The sequence below is a fragment of the Sorex fumeus genome, unplaced genomic scaffold, assembly GCF_029834395.1.
Source record: "Sorex fumeus unplaced genomic scaffold, SorFum_2.1 ptg000037l, whole genome shotgun sequence".
NCBI lineage: Eukaryota > Metazoa > Chordata > Mammalia > Eulipotyphla > Soricidae > Sorex > Sorex fumeus.
In genome coordinates, this window is record NW_026606094.1 from 63,572,501 (window position 1) to 63,585,682 (window position 13,182).

Sequence of the window (13,182 nt, forward strand, 5' to 3'; positions counted from 1 at the left end):
ACAAACCATTACCTTGTGGTAGGATTTTATTAGACCAGTAAAGAATAAATCCAGTATATAGTCAGAGCACCATTTCCGCTTTTCTTTTTTTAATCAGGAATGACTTTTATGGTAAGAAAGGTAGATGACTTTTTATTCTGATGGCAAAAGAGTTCTGGAAATAAATCAGGTATATTCAAAGTACAAGTGGTTATTGGATTTTGTCTGTTTAATGTCCTACCTTCTGGTAAAGTCCAATAGAGCTAGTATTTTGTGGGTTTTTTTTTTTTTGTAGCTTTCCCTGTGGTTTCCACCGGAATACTGGTGGAAGAATTTTAGAAAGTAAAGTAAGGTAAAGGTAAAGGCCCTCCCGTTGATCGTCGATTTGCTCGAGCGGGCCCAGTAACGTCTCCATTGGAGACTTTGTTGTTACTGTGTCTGGCATATCGAATACTCTCGGTAGCTTTCCGGGCTCTCCGAGAGGGGCGGAGGAATCGAACTGGGGTCGGCCATGCTAATACCTATCTGGAGCTCCTGATGCCTTAGATTCCCTGCTACCCCCACCACCCACACACAAAAAAACCCTTTCTGTTATAAGCAACAAAGAGAACAGTATTGTAGAAGAAACTGGTTGGGGGAATAGTGGTCAAATCTAATTCCTGATGTGTTTTCATATGAATTAACTGATGTTTGATAGATGACATTATTTGCTCAGTTTCCCTGAGAATTTAGTGGGAAATCTGAAAAGTTCTTGTTTTGTGATTTCTGGACTATGAGATCCTCTCGCTTCCTTCCCTTCCCTCCTTATGTCTAGGTAAAGTGATGTGCTACGGTCAGAACACACATCACCCTGGATTCAAGACTAATTGAACCTCTTAAGGATGTCCAGTTCCTTCTTTGAGTGTCTTCTGCAAATGCAGATGCAGCTTAGTCCATGGATTATTGTCAGAATCAGAGGATATCCTATATCAGATGCCCAATGTGTGCATATAATACACATTTTTTTTTTGGCTTTTTGGGTCCCACCCAAGTGATGCACAGGGGTTACTCCTGGCTCATACACTCAGGAATTACTCTTGGAAAATTACTCCAGATTTGTAGTAAATCTGCTCTACCATGTCAGGAATTGGGGGACCATATGGGATGCTGGGAATTGAACCCAGGTTGGCCATATGTAAGGCAAACGCCCTACCTGCTGTGCTATTGCTCCAGCTCCTATACTACACATTTAATAGAGGTTGAAAATGCAAACTATTCACTCACAGGCTACTAGTAGCTGATGACAGGGCATCACCGGCCAATATTATATTTCATCATCACTGCAGGCTTCTTTCTTCAGTATTCTTTGATCTGCAAACTCAGTCGAATTCCATGAGGTGTACTGGGCACCACTGGCTTGATCTTTACTAAAAGACCGTGATTCCTACAGCCTTCAGTGTCCATAATCATTTTTTCCAACCCCATTCGGGGATTTTCATCTCATTTGGGATTAATCATAGCTGCTGTGCAGTGTATAAATCCCCGAGGTGGACATCCATTGTTCGGGGCAGGCCTTAGAAATCCCGACTATCACCAAGACCATAAACCTATTATTTCTGCTCCTTCTACATGTCAGTAGCTAGAATTGGTCAAGTTCCCTAAGAAATAATGTAGCATCTTAAGTTCCATAGCTACTATTCCTGGCTGCAGTCTAAAGGTTCTTTTGACATGATTTCCTTGACTCTCCAAGTGGACTTATTTTTTGTTATGTGTTGGGGCCACCAGGACCACACCTGATAGTGCTTGGGGGCTTTCCAAGGCCCACCCCCATCCTCCACGCCCCACACAAGGCATATGCTCAACCACTTGAACCACATCCCCAGCTCTCCAAGTTTCTCTGTAGTAAATCTGCTCCACCATGTCAGGAATTAAAAATCAGCAGTTAGCCCAACTTTCTTATCTGGGTTTTCTAAAGAGCTACATTCCTCCCTACTGGTTGTTGGCTAATTTTATTTGTTTTTTATATGTAACAAACACTTCAATAGTTTTTAAAAAGATAGTACAATATTTGCCAGAATTTTTTCTAAGCCTTTTACAAAACCCACGAATGCAATCCTCATAGTAACACTGTCACAGATACTCTTAGTAGAGCCATTTTAAAATACAAACAAGGGACCAGAGCTATTGTACAGCAGGTAAGGCGTTTACCTCACATGCTGCCAACCTAGTTAGATCTCCTGCACCCCATATGGTCCCCCAAGCCCAGAACCAGGAGTGATCCCTGAGCTCAGAACCAGGAGTAAGCCCTGAGTAAGCTAATATGGCCCCAAATAAAAATAAATATGAAATAAAATGCAAACAATCTGAAGACTTGGAATACTTTTCATGGTAGACTCCGCTTATATACCATCAGTACCTCATGGCTGTGTTTGATATCCTTTAGTAATAGAAAGTGTACCTGTGCCTTAATTATTTTGCTCATTTTGGTATATATGAAAACCTGATGTTAGAGCTGCAAATCATGTGGATTTGGGAAGAATCTACCCAAATTCTATTCAGTAGGAGTTTCTGGACATGAAGAAATATACATTAATAAAACAGATTTTATCAGGACGATTGAAAAAATCTTTGATAGGTATGTTTTTTTGTTTAAAAACAAAGAAGTCTGGGGAGTCTGGGGAGATAGCTCAAAAAGCTGGAATACATGCTTTGCATGCAGGGAATCCAGGATCATACCAGACACACACACACACACACACACACACACACACTGAAATACTGCCCATTGTGGCCTGAAAGATCCAGGAACACACCAGTCACACACACACACACACACACACACACACACACACACAGAAATACTGCAGAGTGTGGCCTGAAAATCAAAAAATAAAATAGAAATACAATAAAATGTATCCTCAGTCATGGAAAAAAAAAAATACAAGCACAACCCTGAAATCAAGAGAAGAGAAATGCCTTTCCCAACTTGATCAAACTTGTGAGTGGTTAGAGTAATATACATGAGGTAATAACCCATATTTTTAAATAGCAGGCTTTTTAATTCAAATGTAACATGGAGTATATTAATGCCAATTGTAAATAATTTCATCTGTTATGGCTTACGGTGACCTTTTAGATGGATCCTGTGTTATCAAGGTCTCCACCATCTGCTACTGTTCTTGATTGCTTTATTCTTTCTGGTTTGTGTTTTTGTGGGGAAGAGGCAACATGTGGTGGTGCTCAGAGCTTACTCCTGGCTCTGCACGCAGGGAGCACTCCTGACAGTGTAGGGGGTTGTATTTGGTGCTGAAAATTAAACCTGGGTTGGCAAGTACCTTCTCTGCTGGACTATCTCTTGGTCCTGTTTTATTCATTTGTCTTCTTGGCATTCCAGTCATAGTCACCAACCCCTTTTTCACTTTGGAAGCAGTTTCTCCCCATGTTGATGTCCTCGTGGGTGATTGATAAAAGGTAAAGATAAAGGCCCTCCCGTTGATCGTCGATTTGCTCAAGCGGGTCCAGTAACGTCTCCATTGGAGACTTTGTTGTTACTGTGTTTGGCATATCAAATACTCTTGGTAGCTTGCCGGGCTCTCCGAGAGGGGCGGAGGTATTGAACTCAGGTCGGCCATGTTGGCCGCTTGTAAGGCGAACGCCCTACCGCTGTGCTATGGGTGATTGATAGACTAATAGATTTCCTTCTATCTGTGTGTCTGTGTCTTTCTTTGTTTCTTTCTTTCTTTGCTTTTTTCTTTCTTTCTTTGCTTCTTTCTTTCTTTTTTTTTTTTTTTTTTTTTTTTGCTTTTTGGGTCATACCCAGCGATGCACATAGTTACTCCTGGCTCTGCACTCAGGAATTACCCTGGCAGTGCTCAGGGGATCATATGGGATGCTGGGAATCAAACCTGGATCGGCCGTGTGCAAGGCAAATGCCCTACCCACTGTGCTGTCACTCCAACCCCTATCTGTGTTTCTTTAACAGGAAAAAAATAATTGTTCAAGAATATTTATACAAACTGTGATCTGTGAAGCTTAGCAAAAATCCAGTTATTGTAAAAATGAATGAGTCCAGAAATTATAGCTTCTTAGTAGATTGTTTTACTGTATTTAAGGATGTTCTTGAAATGAAGTACCTAAATTTCTGGAACTAGTTTAGGATTGCTTACCCTTTTCTAGATATTATCATTTTAAAATGATTCTTTGGGAGGCACAAAAGGGTTTCCTGAGTGAGTCATTTTCCATAAAAATTATTGAACATATTTTGATCATTTTTTCCTCTCATTAACTCTACCAGGCAGTAGCATACCTTTGTCCTGAAGACCTTTTGAAAGGAGAAATTGAAGACTCCCTAGAAAAGGTTCAAGTGGCCATTAACATCTTCAATACTTTCAAAAACTCTTTTTTCAACTATAGAAAAGGATTGGGAGGCCGTTTTGTGGGAAAGGAGGAGCTGAAACCGTGGGATTTCCAGTCACATCTGGTGTTTTCTACATTTGACAAATTGCTTGACCGTTTCATGAAAATAGAGGTATTCTTTCCTTATTTATTTTTTGGTTTGTAACTCATTTTATAGGTAGGTTAAATATTCATATCATAGGTAGGTTAAAAAAGTCTTGTTACTTTCATTTAACTCCTGAAACAGTTTTTGATACCTGAGTGCAGCTGGAAAGCCTCTTTTCGTTTATTTTCGGAGGTATATGATGGGAAGAGGTCCAGACCACCCCCCCCACCCCCCGGTGCCTGGCTGTGTGCATGGAGGTCATAGTCTCATCACACACACATGCCACACAGCTGCCTTGACCCTTGTAGCTTCTCTATGCCCTGGGAAGTTTCCTAGCAGATTCTCATGAGAAGTCCATGTGGCCAGGGCTATGGAGATAGTTTGTTGTTGTTTGGGGGCCATACCCACTAGTCCTCTGGGGCCACTCCATCTCAGTGCTGGGGGTTGTTCCTAGTGAAGCTCAGGTACTCACCAGTGCTTGTGCTCAGGATTTGAGCTCAGGGCTCCTGAATGCAATTCTGTGCTCAGCCCATTGAACCGTTTCCCTAGTCCTCTGAATTTTGTCATTTTGGGTCACACTTGGCAATGCTCAGGGTTACTTCTGGCTCTGCACTCAGGAATTATTCATGGCAGTGCTTGGGGGACCATATACGATGCTGGGGATCAAACCCAGATCCACCATGTGCAAGGCAGACTCCCTATCTCTACTATCACTCAGGCCCTCTGTGAAGTATCTTTAAATGCTTTCATTTGGGGCTGGAGCAATAGCACAGCGGGTGGGGCGTTTGCCTTGCGCTCAGCCGACCTGGGTTCGATTCCCAGCATCCCATATGGTCCCCTGAGCACCGCCAGGGGTGACTCCTTAGTGCAGAGCCAGGAGTAACCCCTGTGCATCGCCGGGTGTGACCCCAAAAGCTAAATAAATAAATAAATAAAAATAAAAGCTCTTATTTGGCTTGTTTTTTATTCCTTTCTTCATTTAATTGTACTTTAATTGTTCAGAGTATAGGAAATCTTTGTATAAGTAACCTTGACTAAGTTTCTGGAAGGTAGGTGCAAACAAAGTTATAAATAAATCGCCTGATGTTTTATACTTGAATGTTTAACTGAGGAATTCCAAACTTGTTTTTTTTTCTTTTTTGTGGGTCACACCTGGCGATGTACAGGGGTTACTCCTGGCTCTGCAGTCAGGAATTACTCCTGGCGGTGCTCAGGGGACCATATGGGATGCTGGGAATCAAACCCGGGTTGGCCGCATGCAAGGCAGACGCCCTACCCGCTGTGCTATCACTCCAGCCCCAGGAATTCCAAACTTGAAAACTTATTTGCTCATTTAAGATACCATGCAGTTATTTAACATAGTCAAATATTTAAAAATTTATAAAAATAAATAAAAAGAACATGAAAATTCATGTTCACTAAAAGTCAAACATTGAATATATGCATGTATGCTCATATATGTATTTGTATGCAGCTGGCTGTGATGACTTTGTTTCATTTTTTTAAAGTTTTAACTACTGACATGACTTTTTTGGGGGGGGAAGCATAAGCCTTTTCTGTGAAATTTTTTGTTGTTGTAGATATCAGTTTTCTTGGATTGCATTCAGTTTTTCTTTTTGTCCCCCATACCATGTGGTGCTCAGGGCTCACTTCTGCCTCTGTATTCTGGATCACTCCTGGCAGGCTCAGGGAACCATGTGGAATGCTCAGGGATCAAACTCAGGTTACCATGTGCAGGCAAGCACTTTCCCTGCTCCAACCCCTTGAATTGCATTCAGGAGTAGAGCTTCATGTTTTGAAAATTCTCATGATTCTTTAAACAGTCTAAATTCCTCCTAACATCTGAATACCAACAATGAGCAGCTGTGTCACCTGTTCCTTGGAGTCTTATATCCTTTCTTTCAGTTAGGAAGCTGATTCACTGAAGTATGGGCAGCTGAAAGTGAGTGTTGGGTATTACCTGGGCACCTGACTTATGGGGAGAAGGATATAAAGTTAGGGAGTCATGTCTAGATATGGTAAATTTGGAGTTGACTGCATTGTTAAGTAATGTTCAGCAAGTGTGGAAATGGAATTCTGGTTCTTAAAATTAGTAGTTTCTTTGTACAGTTGAATAAGTAATGCTTTCTGTTTTTCAAGGACTATTGACTCCCCAAGTTTGAATGTTTGAAAATGTTTTTCTTTTTTTCTTTGAAATTTGAAGATGCTCTTACTACTTAAGCTATAAAAGGATTTCATTGTTCTGTGTGTTTATGAAGGATATATTTGTCATCATATTGGAATTTGAAAAGCTGGACAGACTGGAATTTGGAGGTTCCAAGGGAGCAATATTAAATGAACAAATCCGAGAGATAAGTGAAGAGTTTACAGAACTCTGCAAGGTTTTCAAGCAGAGCACGTATGACCCATCAGACTACTGTAACATGGTAATATTATATTATACCTTTGCATTTTCTTTTTATAGACTCCTGCTGTTTTAAAGCAGGAAAGGGCACTGGGTCGCAATGATATTCATGTAGTTCAACCTCTGGGAAGAGAGAATTTCAGTGACTTGCCTGAATTCTCTTATCTGCTAAATGGTAAACCAGGGAGCAGAATCTAATAAACTAGCAGACTTAAGTCTGGATTTGTTTCTTGTTTATGTATATTGACAAGGATCATTCTACACTAATTCATTTTTATCTGATAATTAGGTATTCATGGAACTTGTATGTTTGAACCTTTTTCCGGAATCATTAGATAGTAAGGGATGCACTTGAATATTTCGTTTTACCCTATTCGTTTCATGTCTTATTAACATGCACGTGGCCTCATGTTTTTCTCATTCATTAGTGCTATTTATAGTTTCATATTTTCAACCTCAGGAAAGAGGAGGAAGCTTTCAGATTTGAGCTGCCTCTGTTTTCTGTCACTCCCAGCATGTAAGTAGCCGGAAAGTTACCTGCAGATCCAGGATAAAAATAGCTTCATTTTAGTGATTTGTCAAGAACAGTGAAATCTGGGTACAAAGAAAAAAAAGAGGAAGAGGATTTCATTCTCATTCTCATTGTTTCACATGAAATGTGAATTTATTCAGTATTGTGTGTCTATTTTGCCAAGTAATTTATTCACTTTTTTTTTTTTGCTTTTTTTTTGGAGGCAAAAACAAGCGGCCAACATGGCCGACCCAAGTTCGATTCCTCCGCTCCTCTCAGAGAGCCCGGCAAGCTACCGAGAGTATTCGTTATGCCAGACACAGTAACAACAAAGTCTCCAATGGAGACGTTACTGGGCCCACTCGGGCAAATCGACGATCAACGGGAGGGCCTTTATTATATTTATTATTTTTTGCAGGGATCACACCGGGCGATGCTCAGGGATTACTCCTTGCTCATGCACTCAGGAATTACTCCTGGCGGTGCTTGGAGGATCATATGGGATGCTGGGAATCGAACCCGGGTCAGCCACGTGCAAGGCAAACAAGCGGCCTACCCGCTGTGCTATCTCTCCAGCCCCAGTAATTGATTCACTTAAATGTATGTTGCCATGTATTAGCTTTGTAAGGACACAATGGATTAATCAGTTTAGTCCCTATGAACTATAGTCAGTTTATGGGATTGGAATTAATGGTGAAAGACCACTATGTGACTTCGCAAAATGTAGAAAAGCAGGAAACTAGGGTCGGATGGTGCCTCCCCAAGACATGTTAGACCTCTGGCTCTTGTCAGATGTTCTATGAGGGCGGAGCTTTGCTTCAATGTTTCTCAGCACCCAAACAGAGAGAGTAAGGCCCGTGGAACACAGTGTGCCTGAGTAGCAGGAGAATCTTGATTTCAAACCTGGAAGATTTTTAGGACATCAAGATCGGAGATGGCAGGTTTTATTCATGCCACTGTCTTGGCAGTGCCAGTGGTTTTGTTTTTTATTTTATTGATTTTTTTTTTCATTTTAGGCACCATTCTTTACAGCACTGTTCCTGATAGGCATTCATGCACACAGCCTTGGAGCGCCTCACCCTCCACCAGAGTGTCTGCTTCACCCTTGTCTTAGTCCCCTGTCCCATCTCCGGAGGCTGATGCCTTATCCATTAGGCGGCTGGATCCTCCTTCCCATCTCCCCCTCCAGCCCAACCCCATGGTGGAACTCAGTTCTCTAGAACACTTCTCAGATTCTGTTGTCTTTGGCCTTTAGTTATTCCCCTGCTGTGTTTCTTTATATCCCACATATGAGGCGTATCATTCTGTCTCTGTCTCTCTTCTTCTGTCTGACTATACTCATCCATGTAGTGACATCCACATAGCAGCAAATTGCATGATTTTCACCTTTTCTTGTGATCAACCATTATATAGATATGTGTCATGGTTTCTTTATCTAATCATCTGTTCTTTGGACCCTTGGGTGGTTTCCAGATCTGGGATATTGTGAATAGGGCTGCAATGAGCACAGGAGTACAAATATCTTTTCAGAACAGTGTTTTGAAACCACTGGGGTATATGCCCAGAAGTGGAATTTCTGGATCATTTGGATGCTGCATTTTTAGACTTTTCAGGAATGTCCATGTTGTTTGCTTCAAAGGTTGGACCAGTTTATATTCTCAGTCTCATTAAATGAGGGTACTTTCTCCCTACTTTTATGACAACACTTGTTGTTTTGTTTTGTTTTGTTTTTGCTTTTTGGGTCACACCCGGCGTTGCACAGGGGTTACTCCTGGCTCTTGCACTCAGGAATCACTCCTGGCAATACTCAGGGACCATATGGGATGCTGGGAATCGAACCCAGGTTGGCCACGTGCAAGGCAAATGCTGTGCTATCGCTCCAGCCTCAACACTGGTTGTTTTTGTTCTTTGTGATTTGTGTCCCTGTGTCTGCATGGTCACAAACATGTAGAAATGGAAAATGCTTGTTGTTCTTGACATATTTATATGCATGTTGTATGTATTTTGGAATCCCATGTAGGTTTGCAAATATAATGAGTAAGGTGTATTTATTTTGATCTTCAGGCATAAGTTAACCACATCAGCAAAGTGCCTTTTACCTTCCCCTTCATCCTCCCACTTGCTTCTCTTGCCTCAGAATTAGTATCTTGATGCTATTTGGCTTTACTCCTTTATTGAAGTCAAAACATGAATTAACTGTAAACTTAATTGATGTTTTTGCATTAAAAAAGACATTTATTTTCCAAAATGTGTTATTGCTATCAGTATTTCCTCATAACATTGGGTTGATTACGTAATTTTATGTAGTAATCCATTTGTTTTGGTGATTTTTCAGCTGAATTCTTTTTGCTCAGATTTTATAATAAAATCAGTGGTAGGGCAGTGATAGTTCAGCAGGCAGAGAGTTTGACTTGCATGCAGTCAACCTGGGTTTGATCCCCAGCACCCCATATTGTCCCCTGAGTCCCTATAAGGTGTGGTCCAAAACAAAAAGCATCAGTAGGTAGTTTTTATGACTATATTTTAACAAAAAACTCACCCCAGTAAAATCAAGCAGGAGTATTCACACAGCACATGCCCTTTGCCCTTTCTCTCCTGCTGCCTCCTTCCTATCTGAGCTCAGTTCTCTCTGATTGGTTTAAACATGTTGCAGTAAATCAAGTTGCTAGTAATCTGCTTATGGAAAGGATGATTTATGTTCCATCAGTCTCAAGTCTATTTGCCAGGCATTAGGCTTTTATTGATATAGTAAGAGGTCTTTGAAGATGTTCATTTATAGCACATGGAGGTTATCTCAAGTATAGATAAATATGTTATAGATAATTATGGGGTCTTAATTATTGTTATTTATTTATTTGTTTTAGTTTGGGGGGCAACATCTCACTCTGCTTATTGTTAACCCGTGGCACTCTGCTCGGGGATCACTCTTGGCAGGCCTTGGGAGACCATATGGGGTTCCAGGGATTGAACCTAGGTCAGTAGGGTGGAAGGCAAGCTCAATTTTTGTTATACTCTTTCCAGCCCCTGGGGAGTCTCAGTTATTAATACTAAAAGGAAAAGTTTCTTTCAGTATTTTCTTTAACTATGGTACTATTTAAGAGCGATAGCGCAGCGGTAGGGCATTTGCCTTACACGCAGCCAACATGGTTGACCCGAGTTCTATTCTTCCGCCCCTCTTGGAGAGCCCGGCAAGCTACCGAGAGTATCTGGTCCGCATGGCAAAGCCTGGCAAGCTACCCGTGATGTATTCGATGTGCCAAACACAGTAACAACAAAGTCTCACGATGGAGATGTTACTGGGCCCGCTCGAGCAAATCGATGAACAATGAGAGGACAGTGCTAGGAACTATTTAAGAGTAGACAATTATGGGGTGCTACTTGCTTTCTTATTTATGTTTAACTGCTAGCCCAGTGACTGTAGATGCAATAGTAATGGCAGTGATTGCTGTCTTACTTGGTTCTATGCATTTTCCCAGATGGTGGGGAACGAAGCATGAGAGAAAATCCTTGGCTGAGGTAGCTTCAGTTAGAATCACGGAATAGTTCCCTAACCGGAACTGGCAGACCTGTACATGCTGCTGTTTGAGTCTCACTGTAACCCTGAGCATATGTGTACCCCATGATCAAATGAGATGAAGTGAATTATCTGAGATTCCACAGTTCTCAGGACTGGGCAGAGACTTCCCTTCTGAGCTCTCAGTCTCCAGCCAGCCTTTCTGCTGTCCCTTTCTCCGACTGTCTGGCTGTATCCTCATGGAAATGAAGGGAATCATTTCTTCCAGGGCTTTTGGAAAATCTGCACCTGAGCTGGAAGATATCCAAGATACTATTTTCCTTTGCCCTCCAGTTTTCAGTAGGATGTCTGGCCTCGATATCTAGCCTGAGTTGGGATACCAGAACCTGAAATATATTTTTGAAGTAGTTAACCTACAGTAGGCTTTGTCCTTCTTGCCCCCAACTCCCAGTTCCTATAATTAGTCTCTGGCTTTGTTCTAGTCTATTGAACTATTCTTTTGTTATTACTATAGGTAGTGTTTTCTAATTTTAGCTGTATAGAGTCCTGATTAGCTATTCGCAAGGATTTTCATATGTTTTACCTGATTGTTTTTTTTAAGATAAAGTTTATAATTTAAAAATATGACTTTGTTTTGGAAGGGCGACATACAAAAATGTAGTCTCCTTATAAATTCAGTATCTTCCTTTCATTTTCCATTTTTCCTTCTCAGTGACGCCTGCCATTCTGACTTTCTTAGACTGTATAATTTAGTTCCAGAGCTATTCATTACTGAATGTACTAGCACATACATCCTTTTGTATTCTGTTCTTTGTACAAACAGCATCCTCTATACATCATTTATACCTTGCGGTATCACTTCACATTTAGGCAGTCATTCTGTGTTACTACTGTAGAAATGCCTATTTTTTGAAAAGGGATATTATTCCATTCAATTCATGTACTGTTTATTTTTAAATGTGAGAGTAATGTTTGTCATTGCTTAACAATGCACTGAAAGACTTGTGCTTCCAGGAAGATAGAGTGGATATGCTTTTCCTCCGGGCGTTTTGCTAAGTATAGCCGAAACACTGATCATCATGTGTAAAATGACCTGGTCATGTAAAATGTAAAATGACCCTGAAAGGTAAAAAATAGAATCCAAGAGGTAACATGGTGATGAATTCCCTGACTTTTCTTGTTGCCTGATGTAACATATTTGGAGCTGAATTTACTGGGAACCAATAGACACAGACCTAAAATATTCAAATAAAAGCTGACTCTTTTTTAAGAAAGGGGGGAGATAACGTGTGTAGACAGTAATTCGTCTAGTAATTTGTCTAGTCCAGCAAACACACAGAAGAAACTGTGCCTTACTAAATCATCCAAGCCACCAAAGCCACATACAAAGCCTGAACTCACACCCGGTTTATAGTCAGGGCCCAAGCCTCCATGTTCATTGCTGGTGGGTCAGAAAGGGAAAAGCAGGGAGCCAGAATCTTCTTTCCTGCTTGTCAATAATGATGCCGGTAGTTCCCCAAGATAGAGAATGCCACATAGTGTGTTGCTCATTTTTCAATCAGCTGTTTATTGAGAAATAGCTCTGTGCTAAGTACCTATTCAACATCAGTATGGTAACCACAAAAGAACAGGCCTGCCTGGCCTGTTATACACACCCAGCTTCATGTCCAGGGACGAAGCCAGCAGGCAGCTAAATGTGTGCTCAGTGCTAGGTATGAAAAGTGTGGGCCAGGAAGATTGCTCCATAGTTGAAAACCTGCCTAATGAGCAGGGGCGTGAGGGGGGTGGGGGATGGGGGGGAGTGGAAGAAGGCAGCTGTAATAGAGAAGGGGTCTCTAAGAAAATGATGTTTGGAGGAATCGGTTGGGATGAGAGATGTGTGCTGAAAGAGAATAAAGGACCAAACTTGATAACCTCTCAGTATCTATATTGCAAACCATAATGCCCAAAAGTAGAGAGTCTGGGGAATATTGTCTGCCATGGAGACAGTGGGAGGGTGGGGAAAGGGGGTACACTGGGGATATTGGTGGTGGGGAATGTGCACTGGTGGAGGGATGGGTGTTTGATCACTGTGTGACTGTAGCTCAAACATGAAAGCTTGTAACTACATATTATGGTGACTCAGTAAAATAATAAAAAAAAAATGTAAAAGTATGGTGCTTGGAGAGCATTTGTCAAAGAGCACCTCCCAGAGGAGGGGAACAGAGGAACCAAGAAAAAGAACTAAAAAAAAATCAAAATGGAGGAGGCAAAGAATGGGTGGAAACAGAAGAATTCATTTTCCATTGTAGAAC

General features: G+C 41.2%; 1 protein-coding gene across 1 annotated transcript in view; it reads left to right on the forward strand.

Moving 5' to 3' along the window:
• Window positions 1-13,182, forward strand: part of DNAH11 (dynein axonemal heavy chain 11) — a 331,353-nt gene that overhangs the window by 2,024 nt on the left and 316,147 nt on the right. Inside the window, exons 3-5 of the mRNA XM_056118695.1 lie at window positions 4,253-4,486; window positions 6,718-6,853; window positions 8,669-8,700. Of these exons, the coding sequence (XP_055974670.1) occupies window positions 4,253-4,486; window positions 6,718-6,853; window positions 8,669-8,700 (402 nt within the window). The remainder of the gene's footprint in view (window positions 1-4,252; window positions 4,487-6,717; window positions 6,854-8,668; window positions 8,701-13,182) is intronic.